The 21,482-nt window shown below is 39.2% G+C and overlaps 2 protein-coding genes across 5 annotated transcripts in view; both read left to right on the top strand.

The window, feature by feature from the left end:
• thsd7ba (thrombospondin, type I, domain containing 7Ba) overlaps window positions 1-21,482 on the top strand; it is a 320,311-nt gene that overhangs the window by 258,843 nt on the left and 39,986 nt on the right. For all 4 annotated transcript variants that reach the window (XM_048193226.1, XM_048193227.1, XM_048193228.1 and 1 more), the window contains exons 16-17: window positions 10,026-10,292; window positions 10,537-10,715. In XM_048193226.1, the coding sequence (XP_048049183.1) occupies window positions 10,026-10,292; window positions 10,537-10,715 (446 nt within the window). The remainder of the gene's footprint in view (window positions 1-10,025; window positions 10,293-10,536; window positions 10,716-21,482) is intronic.
• On the top strand, window positions 391-2,369 carry LOC125270037 (cold shock-induced protein TIR1-like). Its single transcript, XM_048193230.1, has 3 exons — window positions 391-1,131; window positions 1,288-1,350; window positions 1,880-2,369. The coding sequence occupies exons 1-3, from the start codon at window positions 984-986 to the stop codon at window positions 2,281-2,283; spliced, it is 615 nt and encodes a 204-aa protein (XP_048049187.1). The 5' UTR covers window positions 391-983; the 3' UTR covers window positions 2,284-2,369.

Raw genomic sequence — 21,482 nt, 5'->3', positions numbered from 1 at the left:
ATATGGGTCAATTTTTTTAAATTAACATTTATACATCATATGAAAGCTCAATAAATAAGTTTTCTCTTGATGTGTGGTTTGTTAGGATAGGATTTGAAAATCTGGAATCTGAGGGTGCAAAATCAAAATATTGAGAAAATCGCCTTTAAAGTTATCCAAATTAAGTCCTTAGCAATGCATATCCTATACAAAAATACATTTTTGATATATTTATGGTAGGAAATTTACAAAATATCTTCATGGAACATGATCTTTACTTAATATTCTAATGATTTTTGGCATAAAAGAAAAATCAATAATTTTGAGCCATACAATGTATTGTTGGCTATTGCTACAAATATAGCCGTGTGACTTTTGACTGTTTTTTTTGGTCCAGGGTCACATTCTCTGCATAAAACAGCAACGTTTTAGTTTTCGTATTTGTTTCCCCTTATAAAATAAATAAATGCATACCATCATGTGCAGACATACATCGCTAGCAGTCTCTTACAATGCCTTATTTAGGATTTTATGATCCTTTCATTTATATATATGACTGGTGTATTAGTTTGAATACTGTTTTATAAGCAGATCAGACAGGCAATAAGAGGGGGCAGTTGATAAATGAGATCAGTGTGATTATTAGAGAAATACAGGGCTAGATGGGCTAGAAGTCTTTTCTTTAACTCTGAGTCTAAAGAATGTCCAGCTGCAACACAGCTTTATGGAATGTTCAGTGATATCACTGTGACATCACTGTTTAAAATACTCAGTCTGCTTGGTTGTCTGTATTACTGCATGTTCTGAATTAGTTGAATATAGTAGTCCGACGTCTGCTTGATTTCAAGATTCGTTCTGCTGACAATATTCAGTCTGTAAGTTTCATTTTGCGTGATTACATATTGCTGCTCGATCCAAAAGTCTGTATTCAATCTTCAAGATTGTCTACAAGACTAAGATTGTCTACAAGTCTCAAAGATTACGCTGGTTGTCAACAAACAGCCATGCTGATCGCTGCAAGTTTCTTGCTGTTACAATTTTGCTGTACCAAGGTGAACAAACACTCACCTGATGCAAAGCAATTGAAGAGCAGCAAACAAGCAAAAATGAAGACAACAAAGGGACAACTGGAGTGGCAAACAAAATATCGAGGTAATTGCATTGTTATTGTAACATCTGTCCGTCTTAGCATGTATTCATGTAAATTAAGTAAATTATTATTTAGGCAATACATTTAACTCCATTTAAATGTGTTTTGATGAGTGCACAATTTAAATATTTTGTATTTTTTTAAATTTGCTGCTCTAGGCCTGAATGTCATTCTTGATAAGGAGGAAGATGCTCTGTTCAGGACAAGCCCAGCTTTGAAAGGTATCATGAAATACGTCAATTTCTGCTAGAGTGCAGACTTGAGTCACTTGTCACGGATGCATTTTTACTCTGACTTGACTCGGACTCAAGCCTTAGGGACTCGAAAAATGTTTCTAATTGCAACCGAGTAGCGCTGTTGGTGTCCTATAACTTGTAATTAGTAATTAGGCTGTTTACATATCTACGGTACAGAACTTTTTACTTGTGCTAGTGAGTTAGGCTACTATTCATTTTTGCTGGGAAAATGAAGCAATTCTTTAAACACATGATGGCAACTTCTAAGTACGAGGCCAAAAGAAAAATAATGTTTCTAACCTCGAACTCGATTGGTTAAAGACTCAAACTTGACTGAGGTGTACTCGAACCCAATGCTAATTTCTGGTTTATGATTTAATGATGAAAGGGCGAGCTTGACATTTAAAGATAAATTACTACTTTTCCCCAACAGAGCAATCAACTAAATATGAACCTCTTTAATCCTATTAACCACAATACTGATTCAAATAAAGATTCTGCTTTCTCTTGTCAGTGTTTGAGACTCGCACTGCCTCTCCGACTTCCACTGCATCTGAGATCGATGCTGCCTCTCCGACTTCCACTGCATCTGAGATCCATGCTGCCTCTCCGACTCACACTGCATCTGAGATCGATGCTGCCTCTCCGACTCACACTGCATCTGAGATCCATGCTGCCTCTCCAACTTCCACTGCATCTGAGATCGATGCTGCCTCTCCGACTTCCACTGCATCTGATATCGATGCTGCCTCTCCAACTCACACTGCATCTGAGATCCATGCTGTCTCTCCAACTTCCACTGCATCTGAGATCGATGCTGCCTCTCCGACTCACACTGTTTCTGAGATCGATGCTGCCTCTCTGACTTCCACTGCATCTGATATTCGATGCTGCCTCTCCGACTCACACTGCATCTGAGATCGATGCTGCCTCTCCGACTGACACTGCATCTGAGATCGATGCTGCCTCTCTGACTTCCACTGCATCTGATATCGATGCTGCCTCTCCGACTCACACTGCATCTGAGATCCATGCTGCCTCTCCAACTTCCACTGCATCTGAGATCGATGCTGCCTCTCCGACTCACACTGTTTCTGAGATCGATGCTGCTTCTCCGACTTCCACTGCATCTGAGATCGATGCTGCTTATCCGACTTCCACTGCATCTGAGATCGATGCTGCCTCTCTGACTTCCACTGCATCTGAGATCGATACTGCCTCTCCGACTTCCACTGCATCTGAGATCGATACTGCCTCTCCGACTCACACTGTTTCTGAGATCGATGCTGCCTCTCCGACTTCCACTGCATCTGAGATCGATGCTGCTTCTCCGACTTCCACTGCATCTGAGATCGATGCTGCCTCTCCGACTTCCACTGCATCTGAGATCGATGCTGCCTCTCCGACTTCCACTACATCTGAGATCGATGCTGCTTCTCCGACTTCCACTGCATCTGAGATCGATGCTGCCTCTCCGACTTCCACTGCATCTGAGATCGATGCTGCCTCTCCGACTTCCACTACATCTGAGATCGATGCTGCTTCTCCGACTTCCACTGCATCTGAGATCGATGCTGCCTCTCTGACTTCCACTGCATCTGAGATCGATACTGCCTCTCCGACTCACACTGTTTCTGAGACTGCCATTGCCTCTGCCTCTCAGACTGACACTATCTCTGAGATGGACGCTACCTCTGAGACTGACTCTGACTCTGAAATGACACTGCCTCTTAAACTGACAGTGCCTCTGAGACTCACACTGCCTCTCAGACTGACATTGTCTTTCAGACTGACACTGTCTCAGGAACTGACTCTGCCTCTGAGACTGACACTGCCTGTGAGACTGACAATGCTTCTCAGACCAACACTGTCTCAGAGATTGACACTGCCTCTCAGACTGACACTCCCTCTTAGACTGACACTAGCTCTCAGACTGACACTGCCTTGGAAACAACACTGCCTCTTAAAATGCCTTTTAACTTCCATTGCCTCTGAGACTGCCACTGCATCGGAGACTGGCACTGCATGGGAGACTGTCACTGCCTCTCAGACGGTCACTACATTGGAGACTGTCACTGCCTCTCAGATGGTCACTACATTGGAGACTGTCACTGCCTCTCAGATGGTCACTACATCGGAGACTGTCACTGCCTCTCAGACGGTCACTACATTGGAGACTGTCACTGCCTCTCAGACGGTCACTACATTGGAGACTGGCACTCCATGGGTAACTGTCACTGCCTCTCAGACGGTCACTACATCGGAGACTGGCACTGCCTCTCAGACTGCCATTGCCTCTCAGTTGCCCCTGGATCTCAAACTATTGCATCCACTGTTTCTGACACTCCTGCTCCCTGAAGACCTGAACCTCTTTTAACATCTGTCTTCTCTATATACAATGCAATAAAAAATACTACTGCAATAAAATATACTCCTAGATTTCTTTCCTATTCTCTTTACTTTTCTCTGTGGAAGAGAATTCATGCCACTGTGAAGTGCATAGTAGGAGCCACATTAAATGCAATACACTAGCATTGTCAGCATTTCATGTCTGACATCATTCCACAGTGAACAGCAATGCTGTCTTATTTCACTTATTAATTAAACCACACTGATTTATTTAGAAACAAAACAAGTGACTGTTCAACCACACTGATTTATTCAGGTATTGGTTCGTTTTGTGTTGCTCAGAGACAATTCTGCTTTGGCTTCACTTGGAAGTGTTTTTGTTGGCAATGGTGTGTCTAACATGTAAATGTAATTATACTCATTATTAAAGGGAGTATTCACTGCTGGCAAGATGGGCTTTTAATAAAACTTGGCTGTCTATGCAGTAGAAATGTGGGGAAAAATGAAATCTGTGTTACATGACTAGAGAAAAGAGCTGTGGCATTCCCTGTTGCCAAAAACGTAATCATTCATAATGCGCTTTTTATTTTTGACGACAACCCTCTGCCAATCTGACTGTCCATGGGGCGGGACAGTGGTGTAGTCTACGTGATACGCAGGTATACGCCGTATACCCACTAGGAAAGGTCAAGGATTTCCGTATACCCACTTAAAAAGCGCGAGGATACGTAACCATCCAATAAATCACAATAAGATTTGTGGTTTGTTGCTTTTGACATGAAACATAGTATCATATTTCAAATTCTGGCCATTTTACTACGAAATAAAAAAAACACAAATACCGTTTTGGCGCTCTTCAATGTGTCGTGACCGCTGTAGCACCTCTTCAGTTCAAGAGAAGCGGCAGCATGAAGCGCCCGTGAACTGATCCTCTTCTCTGCTTTAATACCAGTTACAGCGCGAAATAAACATGAATGAACCTCCGAAGGTAACGTTATGTTAAAATATACAGAACAACTTAACTAAATCTATATCATGTCTCGTGTATTCGCGTAATCAGTGTTTTAACCGCGGAAAGACATTATAACAGCTTGTAAACAATGTCACGTAACGTCACATTTACCTCAGAACAAACATATTCAGTGACCATAAACTCATTAATCAGCTAGAAAAGTGAACTCTAGAGAGGAGCATTCAGCTAAATATATGCACATTACATATTAGGCCTAATTATAATTTTTAATGTTCTTCAATAGCCTAATGAATGTTTGAATAAAATCCATCAAGTTGACAGCCACCATTTATATTTCAAAAAACGAATTGGATAATTTTAAAGTTAGTAGGCCTACTTTATTTTTACAAAAAAATTTCCTCAAGTGTAGTTTAAATTTGTATACAAATCACTTCATTTTAACCTTCAATATTAATGTAGTACCAAATGATTCCCATTTACAGCATTAGTTGAGTTTTTTTTTTTTTTTTTCTTGAGCAAATTTGTTATGTAGCTATATCCAAAATAACTGATATTGAATCGAATTTCAAGTTAGTGATTTAAATGCATAAATATAATGACAGATTGGCAGGAAATCACAGAAAAACTACAGAAAAACAGAAAATAAAGTCCAAACGGGGTTATATTGTGACATGCTGATAAGCCTCATCTTTCCATTATTGTTACAATAATGGAAAGAATGCTGGGTTAAAAACAACCAAAGTTGGGTTGAAAATGGATTGGGTTGTTTTAACCCAGCAGTTGGGTTAAATGTTTGCCCAACTTGCTGGGTAGTTTTATTTAACTCAGCTATTGTTTAAAAATTACTATATGGCTGGCTTGAAATGAACCCAAAATAGATTGGAAATTAAAAATCAGACACAAGTATAGAGGCAACAATAATAATCAAAAGGTGATCATTTATTAATAAACTATTTAAGTGTTTATTGTTCAATTATTATATTTAATATTCATACATGTAAATTTCCAACCTATTTGGGGTTCATTTTAAGCAAGCAATACAGCAATTTTTACACAATAGTTGGGTTAAAACAACCCAATTGCTGGGTTTGTCCATTTTCAATCCAACTTGGGTTGTTTTTAACCCAGCATTTTGTAATAATAGTTGCAATTTGCACTCTTAAATGTGCTTTTAAACTTGCCAGCTGATAAAACCTATGATCCAGGGATCATATTCATATAACATCGAAGGCTATCTCAACTGGCTGAGTTAGATGGTGACTGACACTAAACAGTAGAAAATCATCAGGTCTCTTCAGCTGTAAATGTCATTGGATGTTAAAGTCTTGTTTTGCCCAGATTTAAGTCTTTCAGAATGCTCTAAATTCAATACTATATTCATTAGAGAGTGTGGCAGTGCTTATGGGGTGTCGATCTGGGACGGGTGTGAGGCTGTGAGGGAAAAATCACAGTATACTCACTACAAAAAACTAGACTACACCACTGGGGCGGGAATACAAAAAAATGTGTACGTTTGATCCCTAAACCCTGGAGTTCAACTCAACATGTACGCATTTTGCGTAGCGGGTACGCATTTTGACCTCAAAGTACGTTGGTACGATTTGTCACTCTATACTACGCAAAAACCCGGTGACTCCTCTGTGCACGCGTAGTACTCAAATCCAATCCAGCAAAAGAGTTCAACCAATCATAGCGCTGGGTTCATTTCCCCAAATAGCAAGAGGAGATGATTGACAAATGCGTACGGCCTATCAATAAAAAGACACTGCAAATCGACAGCAACACAAAATGCCGCTCGATCCCTCCTTCACTCCCGCTGTCTGACAGTGACTGAATTCTCAAGCGAGGACAGAACTAGTCACGGTACTTCTGACTCCTTAAGGTAAACGGGTATAAAATGCTCAAGTAATGTTGAACAGCAAATCTAAATAAAATTGAAATCGCTATATGGCTTAGTGATTATGAAAATGTTGTGATGTGTGACTGACTGACAAGCGCGAGTCTGGAGAAACAGGCGTTTATTTATTCTCAGTGCTGAGAAACATAAAGCCTACATGTGTTGCGTTACTGTGTTAATACTAACTAAAGTACCTAATTATGTTACATAGCCTACTTATTGTATGAAAACTATCACATTAGTTACTTATGCATTTAAAAGTTGTCTCAGTGCTGCGCAAGCTCTCTCTCATCTACACAAATGCGCGCACGCGAGCACAGAGGGAAGATTGTAAAATGAAAATTGCCGTGCTTGGTTTAAAATTTGTTCTTGCTTGTGTTATTTTTTTGTCAGAAAACATTTTTAATTATCCACCCGTGTTTTTAAGTTTCGGTAAATGACGGACCCTTTAGTTAACACAACCCCTCGTTATATGTCGGACTAACTTCTTGATATTCTTGAATACTCGATTCGTTTTGCTCTTATTGGTCCTTTCTATTAATTGTCAACAGTTTTCTATAAATATGTTTTTATTGGCTAACCTTTTATTCAGCGAATGTTTGTCTTGTTTATAATTCAAAGACAGCATGTTACAAATAGAAACCCTTTTTTCTGTTGGATTTAGTATCATATTTGGATATTAAAATAATGAATTAAGTATTTTAAATGAATCACATGTAAACTCAATGTTTACTGTTTTCTAAGGGTTTCTTAATTGTAGACTAGTTTTTATTACAAAACCTGTATAAAGGACTCTACTGTCAGGTTAGTTGTATGTAAATATAGCCTACTTGAAATTGCAAACAAAAATTTTTAGTCCATATTAAATATATCAATGCGATTCACTTGTGGTTGTCAGTTTGTATAAGTACACATTATGCAATGCAATATTAATCATGAATTTAAAAAATGCTTTTGAGCAGGTGTAGTGAAATTTTTAATTGTGTCAAATTAAAAAAACTTTAACAGTCAAAATTAGATTAATGAAGATGGGTGTGTGTGTGTGTAAAAAAATGTAATAAAAAAAAAAAAAAAAAAATTATGTGACCCCCCACATTTTTCCAAAGTTGGCAGGTCTGTAATTCCATTGTACATCCAACCCATACATTGGCCATATAGTAAATACAAGCAACAAGTACTCCTGGTTTTCTTGCTTGACTCTCTGTGTAGCTTATTTGAAATACAAGAGCAAAGCTGTCTTATCATATATTCTCTGAGACAGTCTCATTTGGCTTTTGACTCGACCAGAGATTGACTGAATCCACTGAGTATTGCATCATGATTGATGATGATCTTTCATCAGCATTATCTTTAAAGCTTTAGCTGTCAGCAAAACCACACCGATCTCATTGATGCAACAAAGCAGAATCCTTCAATCAAGTAACAAAACACAAAAAGCCTCTGAATCCAGTACATCAAAGCATCCTTTTTCACAGCTCTTTAGCCTGACCATGCATAATTGTCCAGTGCGGCCCACATGTTTGACAGGCTGATGTGATTGTGCTTGACAGGTTTGAGGACCCTGTTGAATGCAGGTCTGTAGTGTCAGTGACAGCATGTCTGAAAGGAGCATCTCTCCTCATGGACAGATCCTTTTATTTATATAACCTAATAATATTCATCATGTCTAATGGACATGACTAATTTGAAATGTTCCAGGAAGTGAAGTGTGCAAAGAGGAACTAATAGCCACTTAAACAGAAGCCTTTATGATGTGAAATCTATTCATTTCTCTCCTCATTAGATAAATTAGATGTATATGGTCCACTGAACATGAGAGTGCTCTGGGTCTATGTTTGTACATATACAAATAAAGAATGTAGGAGAGAGAAAGGGAGCTGCTTTTAGTTGATGCAGTTTTCATATTGGCTGTGGCATTCCAATACTTAAGGGACCCCCCAAGAAAAAATAAATAAATACATAAATAAATGTGCTTTAATGAATTGCTACACATTCTGTGGGGTTATTGATTCTTAATGTTGTTTATCTTGTTTGGATGTTTAATTTTTAATTTACTTGTTTGTACTTTTCATAAGTGAAAGTTCTAAACAGTTTTTTTTAAATATTTTTTTTGGACTTTTGCTTTAGAGTGTACACAGGAAGGTAGGAGTGGGTTGGGGGGGTGGGGAAAAGTTGGTATTGGGTCTAACCAGAATATGGGTCCCCATGAGCCAACATTTCTTATATGTTTTGTAAGTTGTTTAGAATGAGACTGACACCGCCCATATTCGTCTCTGCTTTTTTTTTTTTTTTTTTTCTCCAGTTTTTTATAATCTTGAGTTATGTTCTCTACCTTTGTGCTAATCATTAAGAACACACAAGTGGGTAAGTTAAATACTTAATGAAAGAGGTATTAGTTCACCCAAAGGTTAAAAAAATTGGCATCATTTATGCACCCTCATGTTATTCCAAACCCATGAGACTTTCATTCATCTTTGAAACACAAATGAAGACATTTTCTATGAATCCTGATTTCTGTTGCTCCATTTAAAGTGTCATGCAAACACGTTTGAGTATCCTCAAGAACCAATGAGTTTTGTTCTTGCGCATCAAGCAAGTATGGTTAAGCTTCTATTTAGCATATTTTATTAACGTTTTGAGTGTGTCTTTGTCTAAGTTGAGTTTGAGAAATCTCTCAAGTTTCATTATAAAGGTTGTCTTGTGGGTCTAGAACGACAATAAGTGTGCTGCTCTTGAATCTTTTAATACATGCTTAGCAGGGTTGGTACCCCCCTAAAAATCCTACCACAATTTAAACTGTGATAAGATGTCAGGTGGAGTGTCATCCATAACCATATCCATGACAAATGGACTTCTGATCTTGACAATCCATCATAATTTATTCCAGAACTGATCCTCAATCACAGGAGTGTCCAATCCTGGAGGGACCAACATCCTGCAGACAGTGCAATGTTCTAGCTCCAACACACATGCCTGGAAGTTTTTATTATCCCTGAAAAACTTGAATAGCTGCTTCAAGTGTGTTATTTAAGGTTGTAGCTGAACTTAACAGTGGCTCTCCAGGAGCAGGATTGGACACCCCTTCTCCATCATATAAAATGTGCTGAAAGAATGTTGTGTTTGCTTGAGGAAATTATTCTGTCGTCTTGCACTCGTCACTGAGCGTTTCCATTTCAGTCTACTCAGAATAGTTCTCTAATCGTTCCCTGGGGATGTTTGCATTGGCACTTAGCAGTCCACATTTGACAGCAGAGTGAGTAATGGTCCAGTTATCCAGAAATCATTAATGTTTTAATAATTTTCATAGACAGATAAGTACATTAGACACATGAGCTCGCAGAGTGCTGTCTGAATGTTTCATCTGAATGGCACCAAAAATTCTGATGACGTGTCTGTTATTTATTGCTCCATCTTTTTTACCGTCTTTCTTTCTATTTTCAGGTCGGAGCCGAAAACAGGACCGCTGTCTGCGGGAAGACTTGTATCCTCTGGTGGAGACCGAGCCCTGTCCGTGTGAGGAGTTTGTTTCTCAGCCATATGGTAACTGGTCATCTTGTATCCTGTCGGAGACCCAGGCGCAAGGATCCCTCCAGGGTTGGAGGGGTCGCAGAGAGGCACGTGACTGTGGTCAGGGATTGCGTTATCGTGCCGTGGCCTGTCTGGACCATGAAGCCCACCTGGTTAGCCCAGACCTTTGTAGCGAATCAGGTTCGTCTACTTGTTTCTATCTTCTTTTCCTTTCTTTCTCTCTCAGTAAAGAGTTAAGTAATTCGTCTCTGCTGGAAAGGCGAGCAGTCATTAGTCAAATAGGAAGCTGTGGGGTGCCCTGAACTGTCAGTGTAAATTAGACGAGGTCTCAGCATCGGCACAAGGTGTTTCCGCTAACATTGTTAGCGTGATGGTGAATGGCAGGGGTTCGGCCACTCTGATTGTTCAACATGTTCTTTCGCAGGTCTGGTGGAGGAGGTCTGCCACGTGCCCTGCCCTCTGGACTGCAAGCTGAGCGACTGGTCACCATGGTCGGCCTGCAGTGCCTCCTGCGGCAGCGGGCTGAAAATCAGGTCAAAATGGCTTCGGGAGAAGCCGTTCAACGGCGGGCGGCCATGCCCCAAACTAGACCTCAAGAATCAGGTGAGATGTGCGGTCCCAATAGGGAAACCTAGTCTCTGTGTGGGCTTCCACCACCATATGGTTGATCGTCAGTGAGAAGCGAGTAATGAGAATCATTAGGGTCTATGATCGCAGGCATCATGATTCAGATAATCGCTCATGTAAACTGTTTCATTTAGGGCCTTTAACGCATCCATTTTTATTGAATGCCTGAAATATCCCCAACGGAATATATTTAAGCCGCCTAGAGATACATTTAGCATTTTCAGCACGGTTAACATTCAACTCATTACCATTTCAACAGTTAATGCATGCCTCTTCATTAAGTGCAGTTTACCGAACGTACTTCAGCCTCTAAGCTAAAGTATGAACAAACACAATCTCCTCGTCTTTTAAATAGTTCCTCTCTTGCAGCGAGACGGCACAAAGGTGATAATAAGTGTCCGTGTAAATACTCTTCCTGATTACCGTAGATTTGTTCTCTTCGCAGAAAAACATGCCCATTAGTGCAAGCTGTCTTTCCGCGACCTCTCCTCTCCTCCTTTCACCATCAGCTAGTTAGGACAATTTGTACAAGTGTTCCGTTAAACGCTGTTGCTTGAGCATTTGCAACTCTGACAGCTTCTCATTTCAGTCTTTATCTTGCCAAAGAACGCATATGGGTCACATATTTTTCATTCTCGATCTCGATGATAGAAATGCTTATTTGGTCATTAGTCATGTGCTTTATGCATGAGTAAGGCAATAGTTTTTTTTAGTCTCCTGAATTCGATGTCACTGCATCTGCAAAAAAAGAAAGAAAAGCATAAAGAAGGTACATTCATCTATGAGTACATTTGCGACAGCTTGCTCCCAGATGGGTCGCGCTTTAAAGGGAAATGATATTATAAATGTGCTGCGTGTGCTGGAATAGGCTGTAGAGGACACACTGGTTATTAGAGGTCAGTATGCAGATGAGGCAGTGTGCGTGAAAAATATTCAAATGCATTCTTTTGCGGCTGTGTGTACAGATGGTTAAGTGCCTACTAACAACTTTTATGGACCCACTGTTTAACGGACTCAAAATACCCCTCCTCTAAAAGCAGAGTTTGCCTTGGCTAATGTCCCCTCCAATCTTTTGGGGAGATGAACTCTCAGTGTTAACATTTTGCCAACGGCCGCTCTGTGGACTTGGCAGGCAGGCTCTGCAGCTGGCCATTTTTGAAGCGGCCCCTTCTGCAAAAGGTGTGGAGATGGAGGTTTCTTTGTAAGCGTAGTAAGAAAGTCACCACCAAAGCCACAGTGGATTCATGTGTGTGAGTTTGAGGAATTTTTATCGCTCTAAGGATGCCCTTTCATTGCTCAGAAGGCTTAATGGAGTTCTAAGAAGGGTTTGATGGGAAATGTTTGAGTTCATATTGAAATCTCTGAATTTTGATTGCAGACTTTGGCATCCTGGTATATCTGAGCACATTTATTGGTTGGATCTATTCTGATTCTGAAACGTTAGGTGAGACTGTATTTTCTCTACAATTTTATGCATTTGGCTGACACTTTTATCCAAAGTGACACTGCATTCAAGATCATGATTCAGTTCATGCATTCCTTGGGAATCGAACCCATGACCCAGCACAAATCTCCATTTATCTGAATAGTGATGCACCAAATATGAAAATTCTTGACCCAAATTGTCCATTTTAAAAGAGCCTTTTGAAAGAAACTGTTGAGAAATGGTTCCATGTGTTCAATGAGATTATTTTTGTTTTAAGTAGCCTGTCACTATTTGTGGCACTTGTGTGCACACAAAAAAAATATTATTTTTTATTATAAATGAATCACTAGTAATGTGGCAACAGACTCTTTAATACACAGCTGAGAAGCCATTGTTGTGGAATTTTGTCCACATTATGTTTCTCTGAACTTTTCCACAGACCTCCTAACAGACCTTCTTTCTTTCCTAAGGGCTAGAGAGTAATACATGAAGTGTAAGAAAAGCAGAGTGAATGTTTTTGTGTTGAAATTACTGGTCCTGGAATAATCGAAAACCTTATTAGTGGAGTTTATGGATCAGAGCAGCATGCCCAAAGCATTCAAAGTGTAATTCAAGACTGGCAAACATTGTCCTAAAAAATCAGGTTGTGTGCTATCAACACTTTAATTGACATTTCAATATTGTGACATCAAATGCATTCTTTTGCTGCAGATCAGACCACGTCTGGGCTTTGATGTTATGTTCTCTTTAAAGTAAATTGTTTGGAGCAGGACTAGGTAAGGAAACTTTGTTAACATGCCACATTCCATGTGAGCTTTAGCTTGTTATTTGTCTTTGATAATCTGTCTCTGGCTGTCTGGCCTCTACCTTTAACAAGCAATCCTCACTTTCCCCAGTGTGGCTTTCTGCCTTGAGTCAAAGAGCAGGGCAGCACTCTGCATTCATTCATTATTTAGACTTTTTAGGTATTACAGGCTCTGAGAGGCCTGTCACAATCACTAGATTGTTCCAGCTCCCTCTCGGACCAGTAAACAGCCGACCGTGTTCAGGACCAGAGCTGTCTTTCCACCACTTATCTATTGATTGGCTGTCTGAGACACTCGCCCCGTATGGACATAACACTGGTGTAGGGCTGTAGTGCTCACTGTCTGTCGCTCACAGCTGTAAGTGAGCACCTAGTCTTGCGTAGCCAGACCTTCAGACAGCTTTCATTGGCCAAGGCCAGCCCAAGAGGCTGCCTTACTGACATGTAAAAGCAACCAATCATTTTTTTTAGTTTTGTTCAGCGTCATGCTTAGGGGCTTGAAAATGTAAAGTCCATGTCCGTACAATAATAGGCCGATGTGTAAAACTCGTATTTTAAAGAGTGTATACCTTGAACTTCACATACTTTTGAAAATCCAGCATTTAGTCGATCCTGAAAAAAACTCGTTGTCACAGTTGTAAACACGATGGCTTTCTTCTTCCATGAGGGGGTTTGGCATTATGACAGCTTTGTTTCCTGGTGGACCGTTAAAGAATGCGACACACACGTCTCCAGGAAATCCTGAAGAATTCAACCAATCAGATAACGACTTCTAAATTTCTGATGTGTTTCCAATTTTGTGTGACTTATGCATCAGATATTCAGCAACGGTTCGTGGGCATGATCCATCTAAGGCTGAGACTAGTGAGCACCCAAAGTTTCAGTTTTACCTCTGGTTTTTTTGTCCTTGCTGGGAAGAGAAATTATTTAAGCAGTGGCACAGATTACCTCACGTCAAACAAGGACATGTAGCGTTCTGTCTCATTATGCCGATAAATGCTGATGATTCTGAGCGTCTTTGCCCTGTGATTGTCTGCAGTCAGCCACGCCGATGGGAGACGGGATGATGCGTGACCTTCTCCAGATGTTTCCTCTTGCACCGTTCCCCACAGTGAGTCACTCAACAGAGATGAGATTGATATTCTTATCTCATCTACTCTTGCTTTACAGATGATCGGCCACTGTGATGGGAACGGGAGGAGGTTGTGTGTGGAGGGATGTCATCCATTCACTGTCTTACTACTGATCTTACAGTTGAACTGTGCAGGAACTGGTCACATTCTGCATGCGATGATCATAAACAATTGTTATATGATCGTCATATACTTAATCTTATGTCGTGGAGCACAAAAAGAGTTATCTAGCACAGTGTCCATGCTTCTTAATTCTAGAGTACTCTAGAGTATGCAGGCTGATAGGTCCTTTACAATGAAATCTACAAGCAATCACATCATTACCACATGGCACAAGCTGATTGGCTGCTGCTGATCCTGCAGCCAATGATATTGCTTGCTCAAACATTCAAATAGTCTTGTTCATTGTTTGCTGTAAGCTAGTCCTGCAGCGCTCTGAAACCCTCCACCTCCCCAAGCTTTACCTGCCTAGATCTGCTACAGGATTTATGCGTGTCTATTTATGCTGCAGTGGCATATCTTATAGCATATCTCTCATATCTTAGCAGTCGCAAGTCCATACTTGCTGTGCAGCAGCAGCAACTCTAGCAGATCTAGTCCATCAGAACCAAATACCATATTCCATTTTCAATAACATACTAAAATTATTCAGAGAGTTGTCATGATTTTAATACAGGATGTGGGCTTTCAAAGAATTACGTGAAAGTCTTTCATAAACGTTAGATTTATTTCAACTTATGATTCTGTTTCTATCAAAATACAAGTATTAACCCTTATTTACACTGCACGCGTCTGCAGCGTGGAGTCAATCCGCGTCCACTCTAGTCAATGCTTGTGTTTACACCAGCCGTGCCCGCTGCACCGCTTCCCTAAAGATAGGCGGCAAGTCTATTTTTGATGGAGGCTGCGTCCAAGCCATGTAGCTCAAATACAAAATAAATTCAAAATAACCACCCTGTGTAGTCTTCCGCTCATATTTCACATCACCAGGAGGCCAGAAATTGACGTAAAGAGATTCGAAGTGAACATTTTTTATACTTTTTATCCTTGTAAAAGTCTATAATTGGACTTTTAAGTGTATTAACTTTGTTTGTAGGCGACAGCAAAGCAAAGTAGGGCATAGCAATACAACACAATTAAACCAGACAAAATATAACTATTTAGCCATTGGACAAGCAATTACTTGGTCTCACGAATCCAGCCGCTTTGCTCCTGAAATGCTGACACCGCATAGAGGACGTAACAAAACCTCTCCGGAGCCATAGCGCGCTGCAGACGCGTGAAGTGTAAATAAGGGGTTATAGTGATTAAATATTTACTTGGTTGTCTCTTGAATTTGTTGAAGTTTATCAGACTTGACTTGGCTTTGGAAGCCTGTTTGAACCCCTTAAAAGGAAACTTTATATTCAAACGCTGTGTTAGGTCAGGCAGCTGTCTTTGGTTTTGGACAGCTTTTTTTTTTTTTTTTTTTTTTTTTTTTTTTTGGATGCGCAAACAAGATTCGACAGCACTTCTGTAACATTGATATTTGCTCCACTTATAAATAACTTCATGTACTTCATTACAATGCAGTGGCAGTGAGAACCTCATTTAACTCACTTGTAATCATTTGTGTGAAATAGTCCATGTTTCTGAATTGCTAGTGACATGTAATTTTTTGTCTGATTTTTTTCCGGCTATCCTCATTACTAAGTGTGGCAAATGATGATATTTCTGTCAGATGCAACAGATGCAGCTCTCCTCAGGGCTGGTGCAGTCTCCGCCGCAGTTTGAAGTCTGTTTTACCCGCAGCGGAGGGTTCGGTGCTAGATTCGCTGTGTAAAGAACATTCTTCTTGCCCACCTCCAGAGCTGGGTACCATATGGTAGTCATCATGTGCGCCGAGGCAGACTGTTCTACTGATGAGATGAGCCTGTGTTCACCAGCCTTGCATAATTTAACAACCTCTGTAAATCTGTGCTTAGAAACCAATCTCCCTATAAAGCATTTCTGCCTCACCCACAGCTCTTAAATGAAGCACATCTTTAGCCCAAAAGTAGACTTTTAGAAACCATGTTGCCATGCTTTTGTATGCTGTGACTGGTCTGTTTTACAAGATGCACTGCCGCATATGGAAATATGATGAAAGTTGGTTGTTAAACCCTCACAAAGACATTATAATTCTCTGCACACTGACTTTATTTATTTATTTTTTTTATCAAATTACAGCATGTTATAATTAGAATTAGATTTGTTTACTATGCTACCTATTGTTGGCGCCACAGTGCAGTGCTTTGTGCCCACACTGAACATATTGAGGTCATGCAAATAATCATCTGCGTGTTTTGTTTTCCTTTTTTTTCTAACTGACAATAAATAAAAATAATAGTAACTTTGAAACTTACATCAAAATTAAGTACTTTTCAGTTGTCTTTTTTTAAGAGACTGACAATATAAAATATGCTTGAGTTCTTCCTTTCCCTTTTAAATATTATAGAACATGAAATGGCACCTATAGAAATTAGTGCTGTATTGCATATGTTTAAGCTGAAATATGTATTTCATTGTATTTATAAAAAATAAAAAACTTTTGTTTTATGTACCATGAACACTACATTTACCAGAAATTTATGAAAACCAAAAATGTATATTTTAATTATATTTATATATTATCTTTTGAACTTTCTGTTCAAAGAACCCTGAAAAAAATGTATCATGGTTTCCACAAAAATATTAAGCAGCACAATTGTTTTCAACATTGCTCATAATAAATATTTATAATTTATTTAGCACCAAATCAGTATGTTAGAATGATTTCTGCAGGATCATACGACAAAAAAATGTAATTGTATAATATTTCACAAAATTCTGATTTTCTGTTTTTGATCAAAGAACTGTCTTGGTGAGTAAAAAGACTTTCAAAAACATAAAATCTGACCAACCCCCAAATATTTCCAGAGTAGTGTAAATAAATAAAATATAATTTTTTTAATATTAATTTAATATTATTCTATTAAATAAATTATAATATAGCATGTATAATATATATTCAATATAAATATTGTAATATTTTTATAAAGTAATACGTGAAAGTTACGTGAAATATAGACATTTCTTGATGCCGTTTTGGTGACTTGTGATCTTTTGACAGTATTGAACTTAGTTTAGAGATAGTCTAATCAGAACAAAAGTCTACTCTACATATCAGGGAATAAATAGGCGTAATTTGTCAAAATTAATTATATAATTATGGTGTACTGCAGAACTTGTTTGACTAATGTTGTGTGACTGTGTTGAATTTGTTTGAGTTACAATTCAGTAAATGCTTCTTTTTGTGATTCCAGTTCATGTTCAACATATTGTGGTCAATTCAGTTCAAATTCGGAATCATAAACTGAAATGAAACTAATTCTTAAATTCTGAATTTTGCCCAACCATGAGAGAAAAGGTTGTGTGTTGAACTTCTATGACAAAGCAGTTGTCTGTTGTAGTATTACAATGACTCTTCAGTCTGATGATGTCTGTTATAGTGAGTCTTCTGGAGTCTGTTCACCCTTGGTGTGATTGTATAAATCTGTTAGATTGGGGGTTCATATAAAGGAAGGCTCTTGAGAGTGACCGGTTAAAAATGTGTGACATGTTCTTTTGTTAACAGGAAACAAGAGTGGAAACAAGCAGACAAAAGCTGCGCTCCCCCACACTGCCGCCTCCATAATTGGTGCAGAGTTCAGCCACTTACAGATGATGATATGTGTCACGGTTTTTGAGTGCATTTCAGGGAAAATATGTTGCTGCTCGTCGGTTATGGCCATAACTGCAGCGCTCTGCCCCCATGCTGAAACAATCACAGCTTCCTTTATCGAATACAACAAAATCAATACGTTTTTCATTTAGGCTTTGCGTGTATATCTGGCATTTCCAACTGTGGGAAAATGTACTGTATTTGTGCCGAATGACTAGGCGAAAGAGATGTTATGCTTTGATACTTTCTGTCAAATTTGTGACTTGGAGGTTTGTTTAGCAGAGAGGTCCTTGGAGATTGATGTTTTGATTTGGGCAAAAGCTGCTTCACTTCATTAATGAGCGGCCCACAGCATTTCTCAACATCTCTCACACACTCTCTCAAATGTGTTTGATGCCAGAGGAGCTGTTATTTATCCTGTGAGCTTGAATTGCTCTTAGACTCATTTATAATCAGAGAACATTTCAACAAGAGGAGGCGTAAAAGGGTGAAAGATTCCTTGCTCGGAGTGACAACGCTAGCATTAGATTAGCGTCATCGAATCTTTATTTATTTCCACGCAACCAAGGCAGGTGGAATTTGTTTCTGTGATTTTCGCGCAATGTCACCAAGGAGGTTTTTAATACCTGTAGAAAGCTATCCGTTTACATTCCCATCATCCGTGGCATCGGCAGACTCTGGAGCCACAGGAGAAGGAAAACACGTCAAGAACGCGCATTGAAATCCAAACAGCCTCAGTAGTTTAAGTGTTCTGAAGCAATTCGGTCACTTTGTTTGATGTACACAGCAAAACTTAGAAATTTACTCTTAAATCAAATCAAAGTATAGATCAACTCATATATACAGAGCCTAAAATCAAATATTGTGGCACAGCAATACATCAAACCTCTCCAGTTCATGACGTTAAGTCAGCTGACCTGGGTGGAACTGTTGCTTCATGGTGTGAATTTAAAAAAAAAATGGAGAAAATATTGTTTGAGAAAATATTTGTCAACAATATCACCAAAAACCAGTCAAGAGCAGACCAGACTGTAGCTGGAAACATTAAAACGACAGGAAGATGAGCAGATTTTTGAAGACGTGCTTCAGTAAAAAGCTGTAAAACCCACGTGATCGGTGTTTACACTCTTGTTCTTCCTCTGATGTTCTTCTGCATCACACAGTCGTTGTGATTATGCATATTGTTTGGTCCCCGGTGGTGTGGTGCTCAATTTGCTCTTGGAGTCTTTCCAGCTTTGTGAAAGTCCTCCTGCAGTCCAGATGGCCTGCAGTGTTTAGCGGTGTTACAAAGGTTAGCCATCACTTTATCAACTAATTAGAATAACGAAACGAGAACTGCATGACGATATAAATAATAAATGCTCACTTGTCATCTGATAGTTACGGAATCCCCTTGTTGGGAAAAAAAGGTCAGAAATCTAACTCTGAGTGTTAATCCAATAAAAGCTCTCTGTATTAGAATGAATAGCTGCTGCTTAGTCTTTGAATCTGCAGTGAATTAAGGGCTAATTTAAAAGTATGAAAGGTATTAATCATGACTTAAAATGTGTGCGTGGAGTCTAAATAAACGAATTACTAGTAAAATTGTGCATTTATAAAAACTCCCCGGTTTTAAAGTATTTATTGGCCTGAGGATGGAAAAGAATTAAGATGGGGTTGTGAATAATCAACCATACTGAAATGATTCCTGTCAAGACAATTTTGCTTGTACTGTATTTGATCTTTCTGTAGAGTTTAAAGGAATAGTTCATCATTTGCTCACCCTCATTTTGTTACAAAAAGATTACATTTTTATGGATCATGTGGAGATTTATTTAAATATGTGCCTGTCAGAAGGCAATGGCATTTCCTCATTCTATTTAAACATCTTAAGGAGTTTTTTTCCCCGTCTTGTCACTGGCTGCTTGCTAGAGATTTTTTTTTTTTTTTTTTTTTGAATACATTTTTTAGGATCCTTTGATGAATACTAGCCTGGATGCCAGCCGAACTTAGCCCCGCCCACAACATTTTTAGGTCGGGAAGTTCAGTCTGGACTCGTTCCGTAGAGGAGTAATTATGCCCGAACAGAAACTGTTCGGACCAATCACATTGTCAGGGCGATGATTGACAGATTATCACCAGAAACGTAATCAGCCACGTCATCAAAGAGCGCTTGGGGAGTTTGATTGACAAGCGATCTAACCAATCAGAACGCTGCATCCGCCATTTTGTCCGACAAAGCAGTCAGGAGTTAGAAGATTAACATCGGTGGAGTTAAACTTGAAAAATTGTGCATATTGACATCTTTCCGCGTTTGAAACAACATTCATTCTCATGTTCATTCATGTTTATTTGATGCTATAAATGGACTAGTAGGAAGAGATGATCGGTTCACGAGCCTCTTGAGCTGAGGCGCTACAGCAATCTGTCACGATCATGGTCACAACACATTAAAGAGCCACAAAACGGTTTTTATTGTTTGAATTTTTTTAATAACTACACAGTTTGAAAGCTGGGACTTTGTTTAATATCATAAGTAACCTGCTCTGTCTCGTCTGTCGATGTGTTGTCAGTTTCCTCTTTGCTCCGCGATGTATTTTCCACTCTGTGTGGCGTGACAGCGCCACGGCTTGTCGGACAAAGCAACAGTAACTAAGGGGGGGCGAGTCTTTGCGAAAGGTCAATTAGTTTACAACAATGATGGCTGTTGTTGAAGAACTGAGATGTGTAGGTTCCCGCCATCGCGTCTGTTATAGAAGATATCGACAGTGCATTAATTTTAAAAGAGGAACAGAGGACCGCGATCAAGGCATTTGTCGATGGGAAAGATGTCTTTGCCGTCCTTCCTACGGGATTCGGCAAAAGTTTGATTTATCAGCTGGCCCCGATGGTCGCTAAGAAGAGTTCTGTTGACAACTATGCGTCGCTCAACATACGTCACTTACTCTGTAGCTCTGATTGGTTGTAGGTCTATCCAATTGAGGTCTTTCCTGGATCGGTTGAAATACGCCCCCATAATCAAAGCCCAATGGAGCAGTATCAGACTCATATTCTGACTAGAATTGAGTATGACCACGTCAGGCTAGATGAATACTATATATACAAAACTTAAGTTGTACTTTACAATTTAAATTTGACATGACTGGAGAAAAAAAAAAAAAAAAAGAGTACTTTTTTTTGTTCTTTTTCCTATGCAATGAAATAATACAGTTATCAGACTGTCAAGCTCAAAAAAACACCATGAAAGTATAGTCGATGTAAGTCAAGCTTATATTTCAACTCTTCAGAAGCCGTAATAGCTTTGTGAAAGGAACAGAAGGAAATTAAGTTTTTCTTGTCTGAAATTCTAGCCAGCTGTCATCACTTTTAAATCTCTCGCACTTCTAAAAGAATCGCAGAAGTCATACAACATCAGGGTGAGTTGACACGTTTGTTTAAAAAAACAAAAAGTTAAAAACAAGTGTTGCTTTTCCCATCCCATTGAATAAGTCTTGGGATGTCCTAAAATATTATTTCAAAGCTTGAGTGTGAGTACACTAGGGTCGGTACATTGTGACATATATTTTTTGGGCCCTTTCGCGCACAGCTACATCCTTTTATTTTGTCATCCGTTTTTGCTTAGTATCAGCGTTTCAATATCAGAACATCATCTTTAAGTGTGTTAGAAGCCATCACTGAG

The sequence above is a fragment of the Megalobrama amblycephala genome, linkage group LG6, assembly GCF_018812025.1.
Source record: "Megalobrama amblycephala isolate DHTTF-2021 linkage group LG6, ASM1881202v1, whole genome shotgun sequence".
NCBI classification, from domain to species: Eukaryota; Metazoa; Chordata; class Actinopteri; order Cypriniformes; family Xenocyprididae; genus Megalobrama; species Megalobrama amblycephala.
Note: the sequence above shows the minus strand (reverse complement) of the source record. Positions and strands in the feature narration are given on the sequence as shown.

Bases quoted from the DNA above. Each gene is read 5' to 3' on its own strand.
- LOC125270037 (XM_048193230.1), top strand. From the start codon at position 984: ATGCTGATCGCTGCAAGTTTCTTGCTGTTACAATTTTGCTGTACCAAG. The intron at 1,132-1,287 runs GTAATTGCATTG...TTGCTGCTCTAG, and splicing joins GTGGCAAACAAAATATCGAG to GCCTGAATGTCATTCTTGAT. The intron at 1,351-1,879 runs GTATCATGAAAT...TTCTCTTGTCAG, and splicing joins GACAAGCCCAGCTTTGAAAG to TGTTTGAGACTCGCACTGCC.